The following is a 13,444-nucleotide window of genomic DNA, read 5'->3' on the forward strand; positions in this document are numbered from 1 at the left end:
GAACTGCTAAGGCTTAAATAGGCGTTCAATTTTTTTTTCAGCAAAGCATTTAATATGGTAATCAGGAGTTTCTAACCGGGGCTGCTGAGCTCTTATTGTTCATGGTTTTTTGTTGGAAGTTTTTGAAAAATTAAAAAAAATGAGTCAATTTTGATATTGTTTCAGACCAACAAATTAAATTGTTAGAAAATAATTACTGTTTCGCATTCAACAAGCCAGCGCCAATGGACTTTTTAAGCTCATCTGGGAAAACTTAGACAATGAAACCTCGTGTAGTGTTTTAAAAAAACTTCAGATCTTCCTATCTAAAATGACTGGCACAATAGTAGAACTGGAAATTTATGGTGACATAAAATAAGGGTGGGAAGACTGTCTTGGGACTCGCCTAGATATCAGACACCAGTTAGAGGCGACAAAAAATTGGGTCGCCGCGTTTTTTTTTTTTTTCATTATCAAAAAAGCTAATTACCGAGAAATAACAGCTGATGTGTACCTCTTTTAACCAGTTTTTTGGCAAATTTGCCGAAATAAAATGTCAATGTTTGAAGTAAATGCGTTGTGTATTCCTGATATAAGACAACAAATTGACAGATTTGGTAAGAAATTAAAATTGGCGTTTCTCGTAAATAAATTTGGCCAAATTAAGTTGGGATTAAGCTTCAATTTTAAACAAATCGGTTATTTTGTGGGTGCGGAGTGCCTTTAGTTATAATAACAAACGCCAGATAAAGGTGTGTTTAAAACAATCAGCCCGGTAGACTTTGATACAGACTAAAACATGCGTGGGTAATTCAACCCAACCGACATATGAATGAGCACGTGGTTCCTATTTCACTACCAAACTGTTTTTTTTTTCTTAATTTTTCACGTAATTTCTTCGCTTAAGTGGGATTTTGCCAGAACTTTTTGATTGGGAAGATAGAGTGCGGTTTAGAGCTCCTGTACAAAACCCTGTACAAACCCTAATTTGTCCAAAATGTGTGCGCCCCAGGCAATTTTTTTTAAAACAGGGCAAAAGGTTGTTTTTGGGCGCTTTTGGAACGTTTTGACCAAAATATTGCGTTTTTTTTTCAGCACGCGTTCCCCCTCAAAATTTGGATTTTTTATGCTCCTCAAGCCTTAAGCCTTAAGCCTTAAGACCTTAAGCCTCCTCTTTAAGCCTGAAAATCATTTTCAGGGTTGAGCGACCAAAATGAATGTACTAAAAGTATTTAGGGGGGACTCTTTGAGGATTTTTGGCAACCAGAATTTGGGGGGGAGGCGTGGTTGCTTTCTGCGACCCATGTCCCTAAAATTGTCCAAATTTGTCTGATTTGCAATAAGCGCCTTCGATTTTGTAGTAAGCTCCTTCGAGTTGGTCGATATCTTTTCATTTTTTCAATTTATCTATCAAAAATTTTCAGAAAACAACTAAAACTATTGTATAAATTTAGGATTTATCTAGTCTGGAATTATTTTTTGTTAGCTTAACAAATGACGAATTGGAGCTCATGACAATTTATTTTTTCATTCATAAGCTTTCAACAGTAAGAAAAAAAAGAAAAATGGCTTGCTTAGAAATTACTTCCAGGGGTTCAGGTAGTTGAAATATGTTTCGACCGACTCGACCAAAAATGGCTGGTCGAAACAAACTGGCTAGATTTCGACCGACGCGACCCAAGGAAAAAAGTATTCGACTATGATCAACTCTAACAAGTTGTTTTTAGACTGACTGGACCCGCAGTGGCTATGTTTCGACCAACTCCATCGAAAGAAAAATCTGTTTGATTGATTCAACTAAAACTGAGTGTTTCGACCGACCTAACTGAATGAAAAATTGTTCGACTATGGGAAAAATGATGACTCAAAATAGTGTTTAACTATGTTTCGATTATGGAATTGACTATGTTTGAAAATTGTGCTCAACCGAAAGGGCTGTCTTCTACTAAGAAATTTGGTTCGAACAAAATCCGCGTGTTCTACTCGAAACGTAAAACTATTACATCAAACGCCGAAATTTGTGTTTCGGACAATATACAACCCATACGTTTCGGACAATATCAAACATGTGTGAAATTTTAATGCAGTAAAATAAAATCATCGATTAGCCTACGGAACTATTAGAATTTTTTTTGTAACGTTTTTGTAGGACGAATAATTGCCCACAAATAAACAAGTCGCGTTACGATGTCAGCATCAAAAATAAAATGACATCAACGCAAATAAACTAGTCCAGAGCATGGCATTTTTTCAAACTTCAAGCATCCAGAACTTTAAAGAAAAATAACTGGAAGTAAATTATTTTGTACACTTAAGCTCTGATAGTAATGGTGAATGGTGAAAAAAAAAATTAGTGAAAATTTGTTTCGATTTCCAAATTTGACTGAACTAAAAAACCATCGCAAGCGCAAATGTGCCGCATTTCTTCGAAAATTGGAAAAAAAAATTCCAAATTAACCGAAATTCAGCAAGAACTCACACGAGTTCCATATGAATAATTGTCCTTTTTGTTTCAGCGTGCTTAATGTTTCATTTGACGGCTCCATGTGGGCTAAAGCAATTGCAAAAATCCAATATGTAAAATCATAATTTAATTCAAAAGTAAGCACTGCCAGACACCAAGAAAAAAATAATTCACTTTTTTGTTTGGTTTGACTAGTTTGATTTGCACTACCAAATTAACTAGTTAGGGCAAATTAACGTTTGACTCAATTTCTTTAAATAATTGTTTTAGATCAGTTGAGAGTTTATTATAACAGCTTAACTTTCGACATGTTGAGAACTGAAATTTACTCAGGCATTCAGGTTATTTACGCTTTACGAAGTTTTTCTTAAACAGTTTCATAGAATAAAAAACTTTTTAGATGTAGCTGCTTGCTGAGCGTGTAAAAAAGATTGCACAAATATTTTCTATTTTTTGATTTGTAAGAAAAATCAAAAAAAAAACTTTCATCTTTCTGAATTAAGTCCTTTATATGGCCTAAGTGAATAAAAACCCAATCAATTTAGTGACCTTACTTGACTTACTGACCTGAATTGTTTCCATTTGAAAAACAGATTCAGAACAATAGTCTAAGCGGCGAGAATTTCTGGATATGTTGTTCGTCAAATTTTTCTGCAACTTGTAATTGCGGGACGAACGGGAAATGATAAGTCTTCATTGTAAAATAGCACTCATTTTTGTACAAATTGATTAGAATGACCTGATTTTGCTTGAAATTCGGCTGATTTCAAAAAATTTTTACATCCATAGTGACAAAAATGATAGTGATAAAAACCAGTTATCTACCGAAAATTAAACAGATTTCAGATCTGTTGTTAATTTATAAAAAACAAAACTTCAATTATGTAATTTTAATTATCGGTTATAATGCATTTTGTTTTAGCAAAATTTTCGTAAAATATCTCTCCATTTAACAATCATGGACCAAAATACTCTAAAACTGTTCTTTTTTTGTATCAATTTTTCTGCATACTATATACAGATTGTATGCAGATCAAATACAGAACATCTGCAGATTATCTCTACAATATCTTTAGATTATATACTGATTTCATACAGATTTTATACAGACTATATGTAAATTAAATGCAGATTAAATACCGATTTAATTCAGACCATATACAATTTATATATTGATTTTCTCAAAATTGTCGCTAATCAGATATAACGAGTGAAGTGAAAGAAAGTTATATTGATTTTATATTGCTATATTTTTGTTTGGAAAACTTGCTGCAAAAACTAGTTGCTCTATGTTCAATTTTCTAATTTTTCTATTAATGTTTTTCCAACAAGTCGCTGAAAACTAACAAGAAAATTATTTTTGATGCTACAAGTACATTGCCTGTCCGTTTTGTAAGATTCTATTCTCATGACAAGGAGCCACCGAATCTCAGACAATTTTAAACAATCAATTACTTTTAAACTGTTCGTAACTGTCCTAATAAAACTTAATGTATTAAAAATTAATCGACAAGTCGTGTGAAAAGGCTTATGGAACAGGAATCAAATGACGGACTGTATATTAGCCAATACAAATCACCTTACAAAGTCTGAGAAAAAGTTGTTCAAATTGGACATTCTATTTGATGCTAAATAATTACAATAACTGGACATTAAGACGACAAATATATTTCAAACACTTAAAATAAACCGTTTAAGCTTAGGAGTATTATTATCTCAGAAAACAATTGGAGAAACGCTTGAGGAGTCGTTTTAAAGTCCCATCAAAAGTGATTTTCGTCTTTACAGCTGTCGTCTTTTTTGCTGGAAATCAATTAATTTAGTTTTAAAGCTTTCGAATGGATGAAATTCATATAATTTTGCTATGCAAATGAGTCCTATCAGTCCGTTTCATAATTGCTTTCAAAGTAGTTCATAATCAAAGCTTAGGAGACGCGTTGCCGCTGAAGATTCCGAAAAGTAATCAAAAAGTTGCAAACAAATTGTTATATTGTTTCTAAGAAATTGCCCAAAAACCGGGAAATTTTCTATCGAAAAAGCGTTTTCCTTAAAAAATGTTTTAAATCGTTTCAATTTTTAAAACTGTTTTTAAGGGCCATTTTCTCAGGGCCATTAGCTGTGTTGGACTTGATTTCAGTCAGGTTTCCACGATTTGACCCCAAAGTTAAAGCAACGGTTGGGAAAAAGCGGTTTCTTACATTTAAACAACAATAAAATGCCATTTTATGCAACTGACGTCAACACGGAAACATTGCGACATTTTTCTTGGTCTAGTTGTTGGAAAAATAAAAACCTGAAAAGATTGGTTATTTCTGGAAGTCGCTGAAAACTAACTAGAAAAGTATTTTTTGACGCTACAACTACTTTGCCGGTCCGTTTTATAAGATTCTATTCTCATGACAAGGAATCACCGAATCCCAGACAGTTTCCGAACAATCGATTACTTTTAAACTGTTCGTAACTGTCTTAATTGGCAACAGATACTTTCCGATTTTTGATAATTGTTTTCTAATTTGGACATATTTATTTTTCTGTTATTTGTTCCATCTGCTGCCGCGAATAAAGACCCTCCTCCCCCTCCCCCAACTAACCATTCTGGACTTTCGCAGTAGCCAGCAATGCTTCCTCCAGAATATTCAGATCACAGTGTGAACCTTCTGATAATTTCCCAGAAGAAGAGTTTGGTGGAAATTGGCTCCGCTCACTCCGCGAATGGGCGTGAACATGTATTGAAGTAATGAGAAATAAGCAGCCAAGCAGCACAACTTGCCTTTTGTAGTTATGCGTCCGACCTTGAAAAAATTCCCCCACCTTGCTAACAATGGCGTGAAAAATCATTTTTGTTTCCCTTACGGCAAAAATACGAAAAACTTGTGAGCTATTAATAACAGTACAACTTTGCGGCCTTTTTTTGCTAGTATCCTCAGCTCAAAACTCCTAATTATTTTGAGCAAATTTTCTTATATTATCAAAAAGACCCTAAATTGAATAAAATAACTTGGACACTTGGTCCAATTTATTTGAGTATCAGCTGGATATAACTACTAAAAAAATGAGCGTAAGTTTTTGTCTGATTGAAACTAGTTTTCGATTCATTAATAAACAAAATCCCAAAGGCGGTTAGATTAGAATTCAAAGGACGGTATGGAAATCCGTTTTTGTTAATTTGAGGTCAGCAAAGTTTCAGAGTCATTATTTCAACGGTTTCCATGTAGTTCCAGTCTGACAAGTTAAAGGCCAGTGTCTGATAACGACCGGAGACTCGTCTGGTACTGATATCATTGTTCACTTGCAGGGTAGATAGTGGGGCCGATTTTGTTCATCATATTCATGTAATTACTGTATTGCCATAAACTAGCTAGTGTTTTCTCAAAAGCATCATACCAAGTTGAGTTTCAATCAAAAAGCATGAGAAGGATTTTTTGACGGAGGTGGTTAAAATTATGCAAGTTTTGAGCTGTTTTGATAACAGTCAAAAACCTCATTTTAATGGCGCGATGGAGTGGGTGGCGGGTTTTCTCCTCGCTCCTTTCCGCTCGCCTCGGTACTGCTTATATGTCACGTTTTTCTACCGGCTGTTTTTCACGTTTTTTAAATAAGGTGTCGCATTTTATTTCATACTATTCTTTCGATTTTTTTTTCATGTGTCTTACATGCTTTGACTTGTTTTCCGGTGCTCATATTCCCACCGCTTGGACTCCTGCATGATTAAAAGATTTCAGTGTGCCGGAAGTTAAGCAGCCGTTCTTTTCCTAACATACAAGAATTATTTTTAAAAAATTTTTCTAAAACTTATTTTTTTTTTTTTGTAAGGCTAATTGTCACAAAAACTTGCTTATTAATTCGGGCTTATTTTATTCAGTTTCAAATACATATATCCAATAATAACCAAAACTTTAATTTTGAGTCAAAAATTAAAGATTTTGGATTTTTCGGATTTTAGTATATCGTGTTTCTTGGTTTTTTTTTGAGCTCAAACAGTGGTTACGTTTCGTGTGTGCTGTCAAACACAGAAAAATTAACAATTTGGCACTCAAAGATTAACAAATTTCAATAATTTTAAAATTCCCTAAAAAATTAAATAAGCACGATGCGAAAAAACTACTCTTTTGAAAAGTTAGAGACTTATAAGTTTTTTGAGTTTTTTTCTTATCCCTGTTGTTGCTCTTTCTTGTGTTTCGCCACAGTACCAGGCGAGTGACCCCTACGTACGGCCTAATTCTGCTCAGTTGCCTCCTGATGCGGTTGCTGTTGGTCCACACTCACTCTGCATACCGGTTAAAAAGAGCCTAGTATTCGCGACAGATCTGAAAAAAGGCCTGGAAAAAACTCGAAACCTGTATTTGAAGGACTGAAATTTTTGTAGACATTTTTTAGTACCGCTGAATTTATTGAATATTTTTTCATTGATGGATAATTGAACATTTGGGTAAATGTTTTTCATACGCCGAACGAGATTTGGTTTATGGTCATAAAAAAAAACAGAAACAAGACGAGGTAGCTGCGCAGCAAGCTAAAAATTTTCAAGCACAACTGGAACATGTTTTCGGAAGTTGGTTTAGCTCTTGACTCTCTCTTACCGAACATCATCCGCGTAAGTCCTCCTCCTCCTCAAAGTGATCGTAAGTATATGTTAGTAGATTTGCAAAAAAACTGAGCATATCGCAATGCTCTGCCAGTGTATTCAGTTCTATTCGAAATCAATAATTGACGATTTTAACAAATATAGCCAGTTACTTTAAGATATATATTTTTAAGATATCTATTGGAGATATCTGAGGAGGAGGAGGACGACTTACGCGGGTGATGTTCGGTAAGAGAGAGTCAAGAGCTAAACCAACTTCCGAAAACATGTTCCAGTTGTGTTGAAAAGTTGTTATATATATATATATATATATATATATATATATATATATATATATATATAAATATATACATATATGAATTACATGTATCATTATATGCACTTGTATATAATGATTTGAAAATGGTTGATCTATAAAACTAATTCAATTCTATGTGTGTGTGGGTTTTAAGATAATTTATTTTTTGATTAGTAATCAGCTAAACGTTTTGGGCGATTAGCATGTACGTCTATTAGCATGCGTTAGTTGCTGTAATTGGATGTGCTTTTATATGAAAACAACAAGCCTTAATTTTCAAATAAATTCAAAAACCATACCATTTGTTTGTTTAATTAAAAACTCGGTTGGGTGCACGCTGTTCAAATTTGAAAGAGCAGAATTGTAGCTGCAAATCCTCAAACTGCATTTTTGTACATGGCCATGCTAATCAATATTTGTGCTAAGAGACGGTTCCCCCTGAATCTTCTTTTTAGTTATGCCTCAAAGTGTGCTCAAAACTTAGGGGTTGAGTTTTTTACTTACTTTTCTTTTGAATTGTATATAGAGGTTTCAACAATTCTTTTGATTATTTTACTAATCATTACGGGGGTCTTAGACCAAACCAGTTGTAGCCCATATTTTGAGGGCTTATAATTATTCATGCTGCTCAATGCATAAGCCCCTGCTATTTAATTGCAGCAAGCTTTTTGTAAGTTTTTGTAACTCTAGAAATTATGCCAAATGGAATAAGTGCAAAGTAGTTGGTCCGTTAACCCAGTACAAGACTCGACTCAAAACTTGCTGTTTGCTGTGAGTGAATATCGTTGCGTATCAAATTTTTTCAAGAAAAATTTGCAGTGTTGTCTCTTTTTCCAAAATTTTTCCGGGAAGATTGAAACACAGAATCCTCTGAACTGCCTGGGTTTACCCAATACAATAAAAAGGCTGGTCATAAGAATTTATTTTATGAAAATTGTAAATTAAGCCTTGTTTTCATTTAAAAAACTAAAATCTGAGGAAAAAATTTTTCAGCTCTCTTTTCATTAGGTAAACCAGGTTTACGAACAAAAGAACGTTTTCTAAAAATTTTCTGTTTTTGCTTATAACGTAGTCCACTCTCAATCCTTATTCATAAAATATTCAAGGGTTACAATGAAGGTTCTCTGTGATGGCAGAATTGTACTTTTCAATTTTAGATGATAAGATAAAACCAAATTATAACCAAAAGACAGGCCACATTTTTCAAAGTCTGAGTTTTTCCAAACAGAGGCCCAGAGGCCTCGTTGTTATATTCAAAAAATAACGGACCAAGTTAACATCCTCCCAAAACCGTTTTTTTGGGGGGCGGGATGTTAACTTGGTTAGGAATTTTTAGCCCATCAGAATCGAGCATTACACATGCAGCGCTTAATAAATTTAATGCAAATTAAATGCTGGGGAGGAAGATTTTAACTTGGTCTATCTGGGGGTCTGGGGGGGGGGGATGTTATTTTGATCCAAAGTTACATTAATTTGTTATAATTTTGAGTGGTAACAGTTTTGATGTTTGTGACCAGGGCGAAACACAAAAAAAATAACATGAAAAAAATGCTTAACATACAATTCCATTGTACGGAAAAAATTCTTATCTTGTGATTTCGTACAATGTTTTTGAATCTATGGAATTGTCTCAAGTTGTATGTAAGTATTTTTTCTATAGTATTGAATTGTATAATAAGATTTTGGTCAACCCGGGTGAGGCTACTATTTTTTATGTTTTCTTTTTTCTCGAATATTTAACGTACAACAACAAGCTGGTTAAATCAATTTCAACGAAAATCACTTTTTTCATAGAAACTTTTCAAGAAATGAATTTTTATTTCTTGTAAAACATTGTCTGTAGCGCACAATTAAAGGCTAGTTCAGCTTTTAATTGTTTCCTAAATTAAATAGCATTATATATGAGATATAAGTCTGTGCCGCAGTTGAAGAATTGATTTAACTTTAATTAGTAAATTGATGACATGTATCTACCGCAGCCAAACAGAAGATGTTTTGATTATGAAAATCTCGTCCAGCCCAAAGTGATAAAATTGGTATTATGAAATTTTTAATACAATAAGCTTCAATCCGTCTGGCTGTATTTATTTTAAGATCCATCGCTTTACATATTTTGTTACACAAATGTTTATAAAGGGAGGGGATTATTTATAAACAGATTATAATGTTTTTCCAAGTTAATCATCGTCGTCCTCCAAATCCAGGTTCTTAGCGATAGCCCAGTTGCAGAACTCGTCAAACAGAATAAACCCCCCTCCGTTTGTGTCGATAGACTTGAACTCCTCTTCGGGGTTGTCGATAGTCCCCACCCATGTCTCCAGTTTCCCGATGGCAGCTTGGAACTCGACCAGCTCTATGCGTTTGTCGCCACTGGAATCGACTCGCTGGAACGCCACATAGTACTCGAAGTACTGAAATAAACCAATTTACTGTTGTTGTTACACTATTTGTAGCTCTTTTGAAACCCTGGTTGAAGACAGAGGGAAACGCTACTGATTTTTCATTTTCAAGATTTTGAACCCTCTTCTGCTAATTGAAATTTTTCAAAAATTTTGTGTGCACACCACCCTTAAAAATGTTAATAATAACAATTTTGATGTTTTTTTTTGTCACAGAAAGCCGAAGCTTTTTGAAAGTAACTGTGCAGTGAAACTCGTCCAAAAAATAGTTTTAAATCAATGAATATATTTTGTAGTAAGTAACGGCACCGAGCGCTCATGGTTCATGTTAGTTTTTTTTGTGTTTATATAAGTGTTTATATTCAGTACCTATAGCATTACAAAAAAAACTCGATTATATAATCCATTAAAAATGGATTTTAATTATAAACTTTTTATGTCAATATAACCCATTATAATCGATTGTAACAGGTCATAACGCCTCTTTTGAGAAATTATAGATGAAATTTACATTTTATCTCATTTCCTGTTTTCTGCAATTGATATCTATTAAGTTTCAGAATTTCTTACATTTAAAAGTTTATATCTTGCGCAGATCTTAGACTTATTTATCTTTTTCTACTTTTTCAATTCTTACTTCATGGTAGCTTAACAGTTTGTAAAATTTTGTTAACCAAAATTGCCATTCACCCAGCCGCCAAATCGCTATTCCTTTAACTGCCAATATTGCCGAGCGTCCAAATTGGAGGAAGAGCACTGGAGTTTCACGGGACGGGAGTTTAGAAGAGGTGACGGAATTTACATTTAGTCACCCCCGTTCAACCATTGAGACCCCCCTCCCCGATAGTAAAAATGGGAGAATGGCGGTTTTTACCATGGCGATGGTAAAAAGACAATTACAAAATGTTAAACTGCCAAACTGAAAAATAGAGAAAATGAAGCTATAAAATATCACGTGAACAGTAAAAATTTATGAAACGTGTAACATTAAATGAGGTATCTTTGAAAAAATTTGCAGGTTTTATCGATAAACTCTTAAAAAATCCTTTATAATCGATTATAATCGCGATTATATTTGAAATGTATTGAGACTGACAAGGAAAAATCATAATATTTGATTATAATCCATGAAACTCCAGTGCGGGGGGTTAATGGTTGAACGGGGGGAGAGGGGTTAAGGGTTGATTCCTATGGTTGAACTATATCCACTCCACCCTCCCCCAGTTTATCCATGGGTATACTAATGGGTTAATGGTTTAACTCCTCCTATTTTACCACCTCGTCATTTTTCACATTTATTTTCTTAATCAAAAAAAGAAAATATGTAAAAGTTCAATTTCAATATCTGTGTAGTTCTAACTCTATTTGGAATTTTAACAGCATTTTTTATACGCTTTTCTTGAGGCTGTTGTTTGGAGACACGCAGAAGGTATGGTGCAGTTGCCTCCGCCAAAAGAAGGCCGGTTTCGATTCTCAACGACAGTATAATTTCTAAATGTTCAAAAACTCATTGACTATCTTTGCGTTTTCTTTTAAAGATCCTTTATGCCATTTTTTACTTGCTTTTGGGACGCCCAGATTCGCCTCCCTTTTTTCAATTAGTTTTAATAGGATTATTAATTGGAAATTTCAAAGTTTCATTATTTTCATCAATGGTCCGCATCATATTAATACCTCTTTGGTCGTTATTCAGATTTCAGAAAGTTATTTCAAAAAAATTTTGGGTAGCGGAAGTTTTAATTTTCAGACGGATTAAAATTTCAACGGTCTAAAGTTTAGCCGAAGTTTCATTTCAACAATGAATGATTTTTTGCTTTGAACAAATTAGTGATTGCTTATAATGTTTTGTAGGCAGGAAATAGTTTGTTGATTTATCTTATTATTTCAAAAAAAAAAATTTAAATTTTTAAAATTTAAAAAAATTGAAAAAAATGGACTTTTTTCGAATTTTTTTTTTTTGATATGAGATTATTGTTTTGCACTGAGCCTTTTTTTGCAACCGGCTACTCTTGTTATAATAAATATAGTTTTTATTACTAATATTGTTTTTGTCACCTGTCTGAGAGCTAGGAGGAACTGTCGGAACTCTATGAACTCGATGTAGTCATCTTTCGCGTCTCCCTTGTTACTCACACTCTTCGCATGTTGGAATGCCCTCATGATGGCCGGTTTGGCATCGAACAGCTCATCAATGCACAGAACATCTCTGATAGCCTTGTCCACTTCTGCTAGACTCAGTATTCCGTTACCTAGGCAATCACCAAATTTGGACCAATTTAACATCCTGCTCCCCCCCCCCCCCCCAAAGCCGAGTTCAAATTTTCAGCAAATCAGAATAAAGCATTTTACACGCAGCGCTTAGCAAATTTAATTTAAATTGAACTCTCGGGTGGAGGATCTTAACTGTGTCTATTTGAGGTGGGGGGGGGGGGGGCAGGATGTTAACTTGATTCCACAGTTTTTTGTGGTATCAAGTTAACGTGTTTTCGTATCAATCGAGTTTTCGTAACAATCAGACAACATGAACAGAAAATAATATAACTTAAAAAGAGCGCGGAGCAGTATGGACTGCGATCGTTTTTGCCGTTAAAATGTGCAATATTATGACAACTTTCTTCATTGACAAAATTTTTGCTCGCAAAATTCATTGAAATCTTTGCGAACTTTCAGATGATCTTCAAGTGAACCTCGCAGCGAGCACCAAGAAAACGATCATCGCTTGATGGACCGACTAAGAGAAAGTTTTACTAGCCCATCAGAATTCAGTATGTCAAAACCTGAACAGGAAGCTTAGATATTTTTAGACAGTACAAAGAGTGTTGATTGGTTGAAAATTTCTGTGCATTCGGTATCTTTCTGTCATAGAGAATAGCCCCCCCCCCCTAGAAAATGACAAAACAATAAGTTAGCCTTAAACTGCAAAGGTTCTCTGGTTCAGTTGAGGAGTTTCTTTTGGACGAAAAAATTAGATCGAACTAGCTATTTGGACGAAAAAAGTAGATCAAAAATTTAGAAAGTGTTGCGTGATATTTCTAATTCTAACCATTGTCGAATTCGTTAAACATCTGCTTCCTTCTGGCTTTGTCCCCTGGATTTTTGTCGGTCGGAAGTTTCGCTCTAATAGCATCCCAGTCAATTTCTGACATTTTTGTTATTTTTTTCAACTGTACTTTTTTGTTCGCTTTATCTCAGTTGGAGCGAAGAACGCAACTTGACTTTTGTGGTTAAGAATTATAAATTGAACATGCAAATTTAGTAAAGTAGTGTTGCAAATCGACTGTCTAAAACATGAAAAGAAAAGCTATAAAACACAACGTGTTTGTACACATTGACTAAAATCGCGCAAAAAGCTTGTTTTTTCCGTTTTGTAACGCAAACCGACCGTATATTGAACGTATGGCCGACCATGCTTGGTGTATTTGCGACTCAGTTAAATGGTACAAAATTGAACTGGATCTAAAATTGACCGCTGAAATCAGTGCAATGACCTGAATTATTCGAATGCCCTGAAGTTTGTAACAATTTTTTTTTGGTAGAAACGATCTGCAGCACCTTCAGAAAAAAACCTTCAGAAGCTTCGTTTATAATTTTTATCAATTTTTTAGCCAATTTTCATCAATTCTCATGACCAAAAGCAATCAAATATTTTAATGTGCCAGTAGTAGTATTCAACGCTTCAACATGTTTCGAGCAGTGTTTAATTTTTCTTAATGTTTTTT

General features: G+C 34.2%; 2 protein-coding genes across 2 annotated transcripts in view; both read right to left on the reverse strand.

Annotated features, from left to right (window-relative positions):
* Nucleotides 1–661, reverse strand: part of LOC134854290 (acetylcholinesterase-like) — a 102,570-nt gene extending 101,909 nt beyond the window's left edge. Inside the window, exon 1 of the mRNA XM_063870484.1 lies at nucleotides 470–661. The gene's annotated coding sequence lies outside the window, so the exon portion shown is untranslated. The remainder of the gene's footprint in view (nucleotides 1–469) is intronic.
* Nucleotides 662–9,256: 8,595 nt separating this feature from the next.
* Nucleotides 9,257–13,048, reverse strand: LOC134854064 (flagellar calcium-binding protein TB-44A-like). The gene is made up of 3 exons (XM_063870136.1): nucleotides 12,769–13,048; nucleotides 11,781–11,974; nucleotides 9,257–9,737 (listed from the first exon to the last, which is right to left on the reverse strand). The coding sequence occupies exons 1-3, from the start codon at nucleotides 12,869–12,871 to the stop codon at nucleotides 9,504–9,506; spliced, it is 531 nt and encodes a 176-aa protein (XP_063726206.1). The 5' UTR covers nucleotides 12,872–13,048; the 3' UTR covers nucleotides 9,257–9,503.
* Nucleotides 13,049–13,444: the final 396 nt, after the last annotated feature.

This window comes from Symsagittifera roscoffensis, chromosome 9, assembly GCF_963678635.1.
Source record: "Symsagittifera roscoffensis chromosome 9, txSymRosc1.1, whole genome shotgun sequence".
NCBI classification, from domain to species: domain Eukaryota; kingdom Metazoa; phylum Xenacoelomorpha; order Acoela; family Convolutidae; genus Symsagittifera; species Symsagittifera roscoffensis.